At 45.1% G+C, this 13,448-nt stretch overlaps 2 protein-coding genes across 3 annotated transcripts in view; one reads left to right on the top strand and one right to left on the bottom strand.

Moving 5' to 3' along the window:
- fkbp1aa (FKBP prolyl isomerase 1Aa) overlaps positions 1-4,138 on the top strand; it is a 7,033-nt gene extending 2,895 nt beyond the window's left edge. The window contains exons 4-5 of the mRNA XM_017409387.3: positions 3,043-3,218; positions 3,359-4,138. Coding sequence (XP_017264876.1) covers positions 3,043-3,174 — 132 coding nt within the window. The 3' untranslated portion in view covers positions 3,175-3,218; positions 3,359-4,138. The remainder of the gene's footprint in view (positions 1-3,042; positions 3,219-3,358) is intronic.
- A 3,612-nt stretch (positions 4,139-7,750) lies between these two features.
- On the bottom strand, positions 7,751-13,197 carry LOC108231901 (syntaphilin). 2 transcript variants are annotated; one of them, XM_037977054.1, is made up of 6 exons: positions 12,964-13,197; positions 12,696-12,825; positions 10,036-10,162; positions 9,822-9,953; positions 9,508-9,657; positions 7,751-9,417 (listed from the first exon to the last, which is right to left on the bottom strand). In XM_037977054.1, exons 3-6 carry the CDS (start codon positions 10,077-10,079, stop codon positions 8,157-8,159), a joined length of 1,587 nt encoding a protein of 528 aa, XP_037832982.1. In that variant the 5' UTR covers positions 10,080-10,162; positions 12,696-12,825; positions 12,964-13,197; the 3' UTR covers positions 7,751-8,156. The 2 variants fall into 2 exon arrangements, with proteins under 2 accessions (XP_037832982.1, XP_017264798.1); XM_017409309.3 differs by having other exon boundaries at positions 12,696-13,197.
- Positions 13,198-13,448: the final 251 nt, after the last annotated feature.

Genomic DNA, 13,448 nt, shown 5'->3' with positions numbered 1-13,448 from the left:
ATCATCAAAATTAAACAAAATAAACATTTGAAATATATGAGTTTGTATGTAATGTATGAATATAATATACAAGTTTCACTTTTTAAATGGAATTACTGAAATCAATCTACTTTTTCATGATATTCTAATTTTATGACCAGCACCTGTATGTCTAAATACTGAAGGTAATGTTATATTAGGCCTAAATATTTCCAGAATCATAAGGAAAAAACTACATTGTATAAGTTTAATTTATCAGGCTAAGTCCAGAGCTCTGGATAGACTAATTAGACATGTAAGGTTCTTAAAGTGTACTGGTCTGAGTAGAATGCACTTACAGTAGTAGTTTCATCACTGAGTTCAGTTTTGTCTCTTCATACCAGTTATTCGTTTATTTTTTAGGCCAAATGTTCAATCCATAAGTAAGGGCCATGGACTGTTATTCCAGTGTACTTGTATTTCAGTGGGCAGGATTTTAACAGAGCCTTTTTCAACAGCTCAGATCCAGCTGGGTTCACGGTGTAAACGCCCACTTCAACCAAATGGCTGTTGAAAACATAACAGGATTGTGTTTAATGCCAAGCTTGTCATCTCTTCTGGTGTCTCATTCTTTGGTGATAAAAGGAGGGAAAAGCAGAAGCAATGCAGCGTTTCATGCCATGGTTTGGCACAGCTCTTCCCATCTCCGTCTTCCGCTGTAGACAGCATCCTGTTGACCCGACTGGGATCAGCTGCCAATCTTTGCAGGACGCCTGAAGCTGCAGTGACTCAGGACACAGCATGTCCATGTGCACCTGTGTTTATTAAATTACATTGTTTCAGCGGACACTTTTCTCTGAAGCAACTTGCAGGAGAAAATGAGTCTAAAGCAGTATGAAGGTCTTAATAACTCAGATATGTTTGCAACAGCCTTTTAGTACAGACAGGATGGAGTATCATTTTCAAATTCAAAAATACTTTATTAATCCTAAAGGGAAAATAAATGTTGTTGTAGCTCATAATCCTGGTTTAGTTAAAGAGTTGTTATAGATGCTGATGGCTGTGGGCAGGAAGGATCTCTTGTAGCGGTCTGTCCTGAGGTGTCCTCGGTCCTGGTGTCCTCAAATGCCCCATTTCCACTGGCTTTATTTCAGAAGTCCCGCTCTACTCCGCTCTACTCGGCTCGGCTCTATAAAGAATGCGTCCTGTTCACACCGGCCAGTTTGGTCGGTAGCAGAGGAATGCCTCCTTGTGTTGCGGGGGGGAGAAGGTGGCTGGGGGAAGGGGGTGAAGGCAGGTGGGGGCGCTACCGAAACTTGGCGCCATTTGTGGAAACAACGGAAGCGCTATGGACAACTTTGGCCCTGTGTTGTTGCTGTTTTTTAAACTTATGGGGATTCTCCTGAGACTTCAGGAAGAGAGGCGCAGTGGAAGAAATGCTCTGGATGCTGCGATTGTTGCGCGGAGTAGGACAGCTGTTATCTGCCGGAGATTTCAGGCTTTACAGCGCCTTCAGCTGCGGGACAGACGGCATAAACGTTGCAGGGTAAGCTAGTGTTGTTGTTTATATTCGTACCGTTCGCTCTTTATGCTTGCATCTGGCCACACCCACAACCAATGAGTGAACAGGAGCTAAGCTTGCGCCGCCCACGAAGCAGGGCCGGCCCAGCTGGCCCTACTCCGAAGCAGGGACCAAAAAAGCAGGGCCGGCCTCGAAAAAATTTTGGTGGAAACGCGCACAAAGCAAGTAGAGTGTAGCCGGGACCTTTAGAGCCGGTGAAAAAAGGGTAAAAGAGCCCACCAGGTAGGCCTCGCTGGCCTCCTGCGGAGCCATGATGGCTGAGCTCTGGAGGCGCAGGCCGGTCTTGAAGTTCTGGGTGATTTATCGGACCTGATGCTGGAAGAGCAGCTACCAGATGAGCAGCTCAGAAGACTTCTGGTAGCGGTGGATCTCCCTGAGAGCCACGGTACCAGGCCTGTTGCTGTAAGGCTTCCTCACTCCGACGGCGCTCTTGCAGGCGGCTCTGGTGGCGAGCCGCTTACTGGGAGCTTTACCTCCGGTGGATTTACGGGCGGTCTGCTTGGTTCTGGCCACGAATGGACTTCAGGGGTTCTTGACGTTTAACATTGAAGAGTAAAAGATGTTAATCAGCTGCTCTCAATTGTGGGGTGGGGGTAGGGTGAGGGGGAAGCTACCTTGTTGTTATGGTTACGCATCATAACTAAATGTCCAAAAGTAAAAAGTCCTTCCAGCTGCACAGCATCTGATACCTAGGGAAATAATCATCCAAAAAGTGATTTACATCAATAAAAAAAAAAGAAGAAAGTTTTCAAAAGCAATATCTCAGAATGAGTAACAGCTACTCCATCATGCAGCCATCTGGAGCGGCGCAATTCTAGAAGACAGGAGAGATTTTTTTTTTTTTTTTTAGGCGAGATCGTAACGACTGAGCACTTTGAGCTCAGCTTCTGTAAGTAGATTCATTCATGTTTGCTTTTAATAAACATATTGTTGTACTGACGAGTGCTGAGCCCAACTTACAGTTCATTTGTATCTGTATTTTTTTTGTGGAATCAGAACTCTCAAATAAAACGAGTATGTCGGTCGATAAGTTGCTGCGGAGATGTGTACGCCCACGTGATGACTCCTTTAAACCAGTCAGCGGTCTGCAGTGTCTCCATATCAGGAGGTTGTTCCTGCGGCTGGCTTCAGACTTTGACTGAGGCCAGTTTTATTTTTATAGCACATAGAAACAGCTGACATTGACCAAAGTGCTTTAGAATTCAGTCAGACGGAAAGCGAAGACAATAAAAACACGGACATATTTAAAGAACAAGTAAAATATAGAAACACCATAAAACCATCAGCTCTAATCTGAAACTCTGAATCAAACACCAAAGAAAAAGATCTGGTCTGAGTCTCAACAGTCTGCGTATGAAGAGGTCAACTATTCCACAGATTTTTCTGCATTTTAATTGTTTGCATGTCACACAGGGTTTTATTTGCATCGCTGTCTATTCTCTCGTGTTGTTAAACTCAGTGGGGTTTTTTTGTTTGTTAAAAGCAGTCCCTCTCGTCCACAGATGAGCGTCGGCCAGCGGGCGAAGCTCATCTGTTCGCCAGACTACGCCTACGGCAGCAAAGGTCACCCGGGGATCATCCCAGCGAACGCCACTCTCACCTTCGACGTGGAGCTGCTGGGCCTGGAAGCCTGAACCCTGCGCCCTCGACGTTGTTTAACTCCACTCAGATTTTCAGGGTAAGACGGGCAGCACGATGGGAACGTTACAGCAGGCAGAAATGCAGTTTACTCGTCAGCGTGAGGAAGTGTGCCCTTACCAAGTTTTCACTGTTTGCATCGCCTTGATCTCTACACTAACAGCCTGTTTCTTGTTGCAGGTCGACTCCTGTCTTAAGAACATGGAGGAAAAATGTTCACAGATGATTCCTGCTTTTTATTCCTGCATAGGACCTACATCTACAGCTTCACGTCTTCTTTTCCTTCCCATTCAGGTGCAAACCCAATTATGTCACTTGCTTAGAAATTTTACGTCATACTCTATACTTTTCAAAGTTTTAGGCCATCCCATTCTATATATTTTGTCACATACTGATATGTATTTTTATGGTGGTGCTTTCGTTAGTTTTTGAACCTAAAAACTGACCTTATTGACTCTAGCAGATCAGGAGCGTGTATTTTTTTTTTTTTTTTAAGTGTCATAAATCCTGAATCCATTTCATTCCTGCGGCTCTGTGGCCTTTATACGATTTGACTGTATTGACTGCAGGCAATGAATCGTCTCGAATGGAAATAAGAATAAATTATTTGTGATGCTTGCTAGAGGATGAAAACAAAGATGTGGAGCAAATGTGCGGAAAAATAATCTACCAGGGATTTAAAAAAAAAAAAAAATCAAACGCATTGTTGCCATGACTAACCTACAAGTCTTAGCAGACATAAAATTTCTTATCTTTTTTTCTTTTTGTTTTAATGTACAAAAAAAAAAAGACTTAATTTGTGGATTGTTTACAACTCAACAGAATTGTTCCTGGCTGTAAGAAGGTTTTGGGGCACAATCATTTGGTCTGGTTAAAGGGTTTGGGTCGACTCTCTGAAGATGCCAGGGGGTCATTTTTACAAAAAAAAAAAGAGCCATTTTTTTTCCTCCCCCGCCTCCTGTGAGCAAATGTATTTCACTGCTTTGCTTTTTCTGATCTGTGACATATATTTAATGGTATTACAGCACACTAACAATAAAAGACAACAAAGAAAACAAGCATGTTTTATTCCCCACAAGCAAGCAGGGTGTTGTTGCTGTTTTCAGTTTCTTGTGTATTTACAGAAATGACACTAAGGCATTCAAATGGGGAAAAGAAAGTAGAAAAAATCCTCCTTGATGTTGACGAGATGAGTTGTTCAAAGTATTTAAAGCGTATTTTGCAATAAAACATTCTCCCGTTCAAACGGGCTCATTGGTTCCACTCCTGAACGTTTGATTTTAGTCATTAAAGCTAAAACGTTTGAACATTTGAAGACTTACAGGAGCACTTAATCACACAGATTAAAGCCAGTTCTGTATTTAAATGGGCTCTTTAATACAGACAAACTGGATACCCAGGTTTAAAACGTATCCAGACTTTATCCAGTTAAGACTAAACTAAAGGAAGATTAGCCTGGGATTAGTTTGAAGATTCAAATAAACGTCCAAGGAGGCAGGTTTAACTTCTGCTTAACTTTAAGAAAACGTGGATTTCTTTCAGTTTGTCGATGATCAACAAATCTCCCCATCTGAACAGAAGTGACCGTTCCAGCAGTTTGTAGATGGAGTAAACGGAGCTTTCATCTGGTCTGAAGGAGCTCGTCACTTTCCCAACCTTTTCACTGAGAAACTGGGGACTTCTGTGGTGTCAGTAAAACAGCAGAACATGAAGTAACTAACAGAGCTTACATCAACAATGACTTGTAGAGACGTCACATAAGCTCAGCCCGAGCAAACTACGAGGGGTTCTTGTCAATCTGAACTTCCCAGGAGTCAAAGGCAGAACCCAGAGTTGAATATTTTGTCAAGTATATGAAACAACTAAGAAGTTCAACGTGATTCTATGTTTCCTTTTTCAGCATTTCCAGTTACATTTAGGATCTTCCTTTTTGACTTGCGCTCATTCCTTCCCAAAGCCAGCCGTCACCTTCCATGAGCCGTTTGTTCTGGTGCCCTGAGGATGTGAGTAAACCTCAGCCAAGGATGGTTCATACACACGATCACAACTATGCGCAGTGTGTGAGAAGCATTTGACAGCAGAAGACTCAGAAACCTAAAATGATTCGCCTTGAGCAGGTGTGGGGTTTCTCCAGGTGCTCCAGTTTCCTCCCTCAGTCCTAAAACGAGACTCTGAACTGACCTTAAGTTTATCTCCAGACTGGAGACCCGTTCCTTCCTCTCAGCCAGGGACCGGGATCGACTCCAGCCCCCCTTGAACCTCACGGAACCTGAGCAGGCGTGAGAGTGAGACCAAGGAAAAGTAAATCGCTCATCTTCGCAGACACTCCACCAGTCTTAAACATCTCTCTTTGGGCATCAGGATCATTTTGGAGGTTTATTATATTCTTCCACACTCCTTGTATTGGGTAAACACTCTATTACGATGTAAAAACAGTGATATAAGTTAATTAATTTTAGTTTTTGATGCTCTTCTCTTTAGGAAAGGTAGAGCTAGTCGACGACTTACAGGGAACCCCGACCAGCTAATTAAGACTAAGATCTGTTTTAGTTTAGTTCAAGACTCCATATTTCAGGAGTTGGTCTCTAGACAAACCTCTCTAAAAACAGCCAACACTGACACAAAGAAGAACTGGAGTTTTATTCTTCACGTACAGCTTAGAACACGGCTTGAGTTCACGTAGAAACCGAAAATAAATCTTCACAAAATTTTCTCTCCCTTCTTTCACAAACTACTGAACTGTACGTCTTTAATTCAGCCTGAAGGTTTCCGTCTTGCATAGCAGCTGTAGGAATACAGAAGTTACCTTACTATATATATTTGTCAAAGCAATAAATGATGTCCTTTAAACAGAGAACAGTCTTTCTGTTAAACTTTAGATTATCTCAGTCATGTGAATAAATCTGGTTTTTATTTTAAGTAATCTGGCTTTTTTATTTGATTTGATTTTTGTACAAAAACATTCTTGTTTGGGGTAAATGTCCCACAATTAAAATAAAAAAAGGGGCCGGGCTGGTTTCAGACGTGTTTAATGGTAAAATATATATATATATATGTAAACGAGGATGATGCTGCTCAGTATGGATTCTACTTAAATGTTGTTGGTTTTTTTGCAGATTCAAACATTAAGCTTTTTTATATGAAGTATTAAGTACTAAAAAGAACGTCTTTTTATAGCGCTTACACCCTCTCTGTGCTCATTATTATGAAATCAATCTGCTGAAGGTAGTTCCAGTTGAGGTCAGAAGTTTACATCCACTCATGGGGATGGGTGTCCTTTTTCCCAGGGTGAAACGATCGTACAACGTACAACTTTATTCATTCTTAGAAACAGGAAGTGGCACAGAAGTTTGAGTTGTAGATTTAGAGGTCAAAACTATACATATATGGTCAAATATGTACGTACATTAATCTAAATCTATAAATAAATAAAACGTGGTCGGTTAACTTGTTAGTGATCCCGAATGACTGCAGCTGGTAGTTTTGTCTTTGCCACCATCAGCCTCAGATGAAAGAAAATTGGTTCAGATGTTCAGGAACAACCCAGGAACCACCGAGGCTCAAACCTGCCATGAAGTGGAAGCTGCTGTAGCACCAGAGTCTCTGTCCACACTGAAAACAGTTTTATATGAACATCAACTGAGAGGTCTGCTGGTCCAAATGTGACTCCTTCAAGCTCGACTGAAATCTGCAGCTGCCCACGTGGACAAGCCAAACACCTTCTGGGGGAGAGATTTATAGTTGGACGACACAAAGATTGAGCTATTTGGTCCCAATAAGAAGGAGTGTGTTTGGAGGAGTCATGGTGAAGCTGTCAAATCTAAGAACACTGTACCGACTGTCAAGCACGGTAGTGGTAGCATCATGCTGTAGTACTGGTAGACAAAGTGGATAGAATCAGGAAAAAGGAGGACAACCTCTAAATTCTTCAGCTTCCCTTCAGAAACAACAGCTAGATGGCTTAAACTCGGAAACAGCTGGGTGAACCAACAGGACAACGATCCCAGACATCAGAACTGGTTTCTGATTGGATGAATCAGCTGACATGAAGCTTCTGGAGCACCCTTCACAAAGCAACAACCTCAAAGCTATTAAAAGCTTGTTGACTATGCTGAAGAGCCAGGTCTGTGTCAGAAAACCTACCAGTTTAAATGAACTCTGCCAACACTGGCAAGAAGAGTGGTGAAATATTCAGCCAGAGTTACAGCAGAAGCTTGTCGGCGGAGACAAAGAGTGTGTGGTCAAAGAGCAACTCGCTCAGAGCCATTAAACCAACTGTTGGTGGAGGTGTTTGTATACGTTTGACCCTGTGTGGGTGGGAGAAAATCCACAATAAATTCAAATCTCGCGCACCCAGTTCTTATTTTTAAAAATGATCGATTGGATGTTGTATAATCATTGCACCCTGGAAAAAATACAGATGAAATAAATCATTTAAAGCTCATTTACGCCTGCGATGGGTGCATGTAAACATCTGACTGCAGCTGTAACCGGTTGACTCAAAGGTATTTTTATGACTCGGATTCAAATATTTCACAAATCTGTTCATAGAAAAAAAGAGAAGCATTCAACTTTTGACAAATCTGCTTCTTTTCGTAATATAAACGGTACATTTTTTGCCCCAAAAATCGCTCATTAAAACTGGCGTAGGGTGCTTTCCTTTAATGCAAGCAAGAGACTCCGAACAGTTTGTGCTTTACATGCACATTGCATTAAAGAGGAAAAAAAACATCTTAAAGTCCAGCCAAGAGCAGAATGAATAACTGAGGAATGAAAGCATTACGGCTAAGTCCTGTTTTTTATCCTTTTTTCATTCTTTTTTTTTCTAAGGCTGACTGCAGACTCACAGGGGCATTATGTAAATTCTAAAAGAAATGCTGTAAGAGGGAAACACATGGCTGAGATCAAAGTGCCAAGTCAGCGCTGTGCCTGCAGAGGTGGAGAGCCGGGTTTGTACACTGAAAGTAGGCTTGACGCTTCAGGTCGGAGCTGACCCGTTCATGCTGGAAGGTCTGCGCCCCCTGCCTGCACCCTGCCGTCGAAGCGAGTGGAGGGCAACGGCGCAGCAGCCTCTCAGCAGGGAGCCGATGTGGTACGCAGGCATGACTTCCTGCGGCGCTCCTCTGCACAACCACGCCATGGTCGGGACCACAGGAATCGCCAAAGCCAGAAGATCTACGAGGAAGTAGCGGCTCCAGTGGCCCAGCTCCGGGGGAGGTCCGTCTTCACTTGTTCCTTCGGCTTGCTCTGTGTTGTTGTCGTCTGTCGTCACCGCCGTGGCCTCCTGTCTTACAGGAAGTAGATCTGTCGGTCGGGGCTGGCAGGTTTGGGCTTGTGTTGGCACCTTTGCGGCCTCGGGTTTATCAAACGGTAGTGGGTCGGCGCTGTACGAGCGTTCTGGTGGGGACAGAGGAAGGAAAGACGCTGGAACTGGCTGCAGGTCTGAGGGGATGGGGTCTGTTTTTGCAAACGAAATGACGCTCAGCTCTTCAGCACTGCTCTCCTCACACAGCCAGGTCATGGTGGGGCTGCAGGCCTGGGAGCGGACCTCCGGTTTCTTCCCTGCTGCAGGAACCGGGATGGGCTTGGTGTGAGTGGCGGCGGGGGCGGCGGCAGCAGTCACAGCTGTGACCGGCGGCTCCTCCTGAGGTAAGTGCAGGAACAAGTGATGATGGGGGAGGTAGGCGTGTCCAGCGCATCTGCAGCTGCTGCTGAGCGTGTGGCAGGAGTGTGAGATTGGCAACACGGCGCCCCCGCTGTACAGCCTTTCATAAGTGGATGGGTGCTGCACCGCCGGGGCGCCTCGGATGAGGTGCTCCTGCTGCGGCAGCTGCTCTGACAGGAGCGCGGCCTCCAGGAGCAGGTGGGTCTGCCCTGCCAGACGGGCCGCTCCACTCGGCTCGGGGGCGTTGGAGCCCCGCTCCAGCTGCAGGGCCTCGCTGCTCCGTCGGGTGAAGGTGGCGCTGCGGCTCAAAGTGCTGGCTGGGGAGCATCCACAGGAGCGAGACTTCCCCGCTGACCTGACTCCCTGCATCCCTGAGTATGGCTTGTGATCATGAGGGTCTGGCTCACGGACGTTCAGGTTGGACTTCACTGACTCAACCACCTCCTGGAGGTGCTGGATCTCCTTACGGGCCTCTTTCAGAGCCAACTGTGCTTCCACCCGGTGGCACTCCTCCTCGATCCAGTCTTCTTGCATCTTGTACAGCTGGGTCCTCAACTCCTCTATTTCACAATCCCTGAACACGGACAAAAACACAACTTACTCTGCAGAGTTACCTTTAGGTTTGGCCGACTTGTTGTGCCAACATTACGGGAGACGGCGTCACCTGTGTTGCAGTCGCTCCACGTTTTCTCTCAGCCTGGCTCGCAGGTGTCGTATACACACCTCCTTCTGCTGCAGGGGTGTAAGGTACTGCTCCGGGGTGGGGGCCCTGATCCCATGGTTGTCGCTGCAGACTGTGTGCTTTGCCTGACGTCTGATGCAACACAAATATGAGCAGAGATTAAATGTGTGCTCCTAAATCACTTGTGATGATTGGTAGTATTTGACAACCGACGGCTCGAGGAGTGAAAAGCCCGTGTCACCTGGCGAAACTAGGCTTACATACTGTGTTAAGAGTAGCGGAGAGTCGTGTCTTACCGGGGGGTGTTTGGATGTGTTCGGGCAGTGGGGCCGCCCTCTGGAGCCCTTATCCGAACAGGAAAGGTGTGCGTACTGGACGTGTCACTGTGGGAGCATCTCCCGCCGCCCCCTCCGGGTCCCACCGAGCGCCTTGCGGGAGATCAGAGCACAGCCATGTTTACATCCCTAAAGGAAGCCTTTAAAACCAGATCTGAAAAGAGAGACGCAGTACCTGCGCTGACTTGACGAGGGTTTTCGGCTCGGCGTGAGAGACATCGATGTGACGAGCGACGTCCAACGCCTCCGCGGCTGTTTCTAGCGGGTGGGGTGGGGGGACTCTGCAGCCCCTCACAGCTAGACTGCAACGACCGGCACAGACGGCAAAACAAACATGAAACCCCAAATAGGCCTAAATCCTGCTAAATGAGTCCTAAAACATGCAGAATGATCCCTTCGCGCCGAAGCCTAGAGACAAAAGCCTGAGCCTCATCAAAAATAATCTGGGCCAGCGGCAAATAAAGCCTCCTCTCTGTGCGCTGACACAAAGAGGACACAGTCAGTACAGAGTTCACAGTCTGTCAGCTGCTTCTGTCTGAGCGCGCCTGCACATCTGCAGAGCTGCAAACAAGCACGATTAGACCGAAGACAAAAGGACAAAGACTCTCTGACATTCGGTGGCTGCCAGAGACATTTACCGGTTTCTATTCAATTAGAGACTTCCCGTTACTGTAAATCAGACGGGGGGTACATTCATCAACCTGCCCTTCCTACTAGAAGGATTTAAAATCAGTTTTGTGCCAATTCTTGAAGCCCAGTTACAAAATAATCTAAAAGAAGTTGTATTTTAGTCTGAAAAACCTGACATGAATCAGTATTCTACTTTCTAAATAGTTAAAAATACTTTCAACCATTTAACTTTGTATAATTGTGTCTGTGATTATTAATATTTTTTTTCTTGGAACAGCTCTGTTTTGTCCAGGAAGGTCTGAACTGACAGGTGTTCAGGAGGGCAGATTAAAGGGATAGTTCAGCCACTCTGAGGTGGGGTTGTGTGGGAAAAGTTACAAACAATATCTTACCTGTTGTAGGTAGGGCTTTGATTGACCTCAGTTTGGAGAAATAGAGTTTAGGTTTGACCAAAATGCACTATTGTTGTCTCTAAACAGCTCCAGTCTCCAACATTTCATGGCTGTTTATACAAACTGTACTTTATAAACCTTTACATCATAGTAGGTTTTGCAATAAAAGCTTATTTACACAGATTTTTATGTTTATTTGCTCCTGTGGTGCCTGGGACACTACCTAAATGTGTAATGTGGTATAATGGTTTATAAAACAGCGTTTGCATGAATCGCCATGAAGTTTTGAAGATGAAAGTTATTTTGGGAACAGCATTGATCCACTTTAGAAGTGGGTCCGCTCAGACTACCAGACTACTCGTCACTACGGTCTGAGCGGACCCACTTCTAAAAGGGATTTTGCTGTCCTAAAATAACTCTAATCATTAGAATGCGAACCTTAATTTATGAAAATTTACACAGCAATTAATTTCAAATTACATGGCTACTCTGCCAGGAAACATACACACTAAAAACTGCTGGGTTATATTGATAACTCAATTCCTGAGTTATAGCTCATAGGTCATAGGTTGGGTTGGTATCATTCTTCACAATCTGCCATTTTAGGCCAAAAGTTGATCAAATCGGACCTGACTTGTCCGACACTTGTCCGAAGTTGGTGACAGTTAGCTTGCACCAACTCAAGTTGTAATTATCTTCTAACCCGGGTTTTGGATTGTTCTTTTAAACTCAACTTTTGGTAGGAACGTGCACTATAAGCAAAAACACTTCGAATTAACCCAGTAATTGTTAGATTTTTCTTTGAATATTAAAGGAATAATCCCCCATTTTAACTAGAAAATCCTTTTCAGCCCCCCTCTTTGGTAGCTCTGATTCAACCAAGTAAATTATTTTAATCCAGGCTTTGGGTAGAAAACTGAACTCAGTATGCTGTGTCAAACCGATGACCCAAATTGGGTTATTTTTAACTCATCAGTTTTTACACATCCAAATATTTATAAATACCAGAAAAGCTGGTTTTGGTCCCATTCCGACTCGAGGTTACCTCATCTACTTGGTCAGAATTTAACTATTTTTCTCCAAACTGAGACTGTTCAAAGCTATCTACAACAGGTAAGATGGTAATTGTTCATACCATTAAAAAAAAAACTTCACTTTAAAAGATGCAAACTACTCTTTTAAATTGCAATGAGCACAAAAACGTAATGTTTTGATAAAGGTTGTGCTTCTTTCTTTTTAAAATGTTTGTCAAATTATCTTGATGAGCTAAAAATAGTTCTACATACAGCAGAAAATAATGTTATGATGAATATAAATGAGAGCGAAATGTCCCCTGGTTTCCCTCATTTAACTTGTCTTTGACTAAATCAACATAAAGTTGTTTTAACCGAATTAAAAGTCACCTGTTCCCACCTTTAACACTAAATGCAACCAGGCTGTGTGTTTAAGAGTAAAGTAGGTTACTGAGCCCATCATGACACACTTGATGACACCAAAGCAGAGTCCTGTTCTGTCTTATCTGACAGCGTGAGGACACAGTCCCCCGTGTCCCCTGTGAGGAGTCCCGGAGATCCTGATGATGATGATGGTGATGAAGACACCCCTGTGGGTCCACAGCCTCTCGTTTCCTCCTACAGCCACGTTTCTAGGACGAGAAGGCAGGAAACCTCCTCCCCCCCCTCCCTCCCCTCTCCCTCCCCTCTCCCTCCCCTCCTGTCTGCCTGTCTGCGCAACAAGTGGCCACGCGCTGGCGAGAAAGACGCAATCATCTTACGTAAGTGTGAGTGTGAGTGTTTACAGCGTGGAGGCGAACCTGCTCCCCCCTCACACAGCGGGGCGACGAGGAGGAAACTGGACTCCCACAGGCAGCCAGGAGGAGGAAGAGCGCGCCTCGTCCTTGGATAATCAGGTTTCAAATCACATGGTGTTCCCTCATCTGTCGCCTGCAGCGAAGCCACCTCAGATTAGCGGACGGTCAGAAAGTCCCACCATTGGTTCCGTGACGTTCAGCGACTTTTTGAATATATATATATATATATATATATATATATATAAATATATAGGAGAAAACTGCGTCCTACATCCAGTTAGAGGTGCTCCGCAGCCGGACTCGGGTCCTGAGAGTCCCGCGGCTAAAGGTAGCCGTCGCGCGGACGCAGCGCCGCGCGGCACCGTTCGGGCAGGTGGAGGCTGCGCGTCATCGGAGAGGTTCGGTTCCTGGCCGGCGGCCGCAGGAGGAGTTCGGGCCGGCGGTGCTGGTGAGACTCCATCCTGCAGCCATGAAGCCCCGAGATGAAATGAAGCCGCTGCGGCTGCTGCTGCAATGCTGCTTCTTAAAGAGACAGCAGGGACTCGGCGCAGGCGACCGGCCGTGAAGGCACCATCTGATGCGTTCAGGGACCTGCCGAGTTCGCCACGATCCACGGGTTCACACAGCTCCCATTTCAAACTCCCAGACTTCAGGCTTTTTTAAAGTTTCTCTGTTGATTTTCAGGACATTTTTTGACACCTAAACGCATACATTGTAAATATTTATTAAATGCTTTTGTAATCCAATGGTCTACAT

Source organism: Kryptolebias marmoratus, linkage group LG8 (assembly GCF_001649575.2).
Source record: "Kryptolebias marmoratus isolate JLee-2015 linkage group LG8, ASM164957v2, whole genome shotgun sequence".
NCBI lineage: Eukaryota > Metazoa > Chordata > Actinopteri > Cyprinodontiformes > Rivulidae > Kryptolebias > Kryptolebias marmoratus.
Note: the sequence above shows the minus strand (reverse complement) of the source record. Positions and strands in the feature narration are given on the sequence as shown.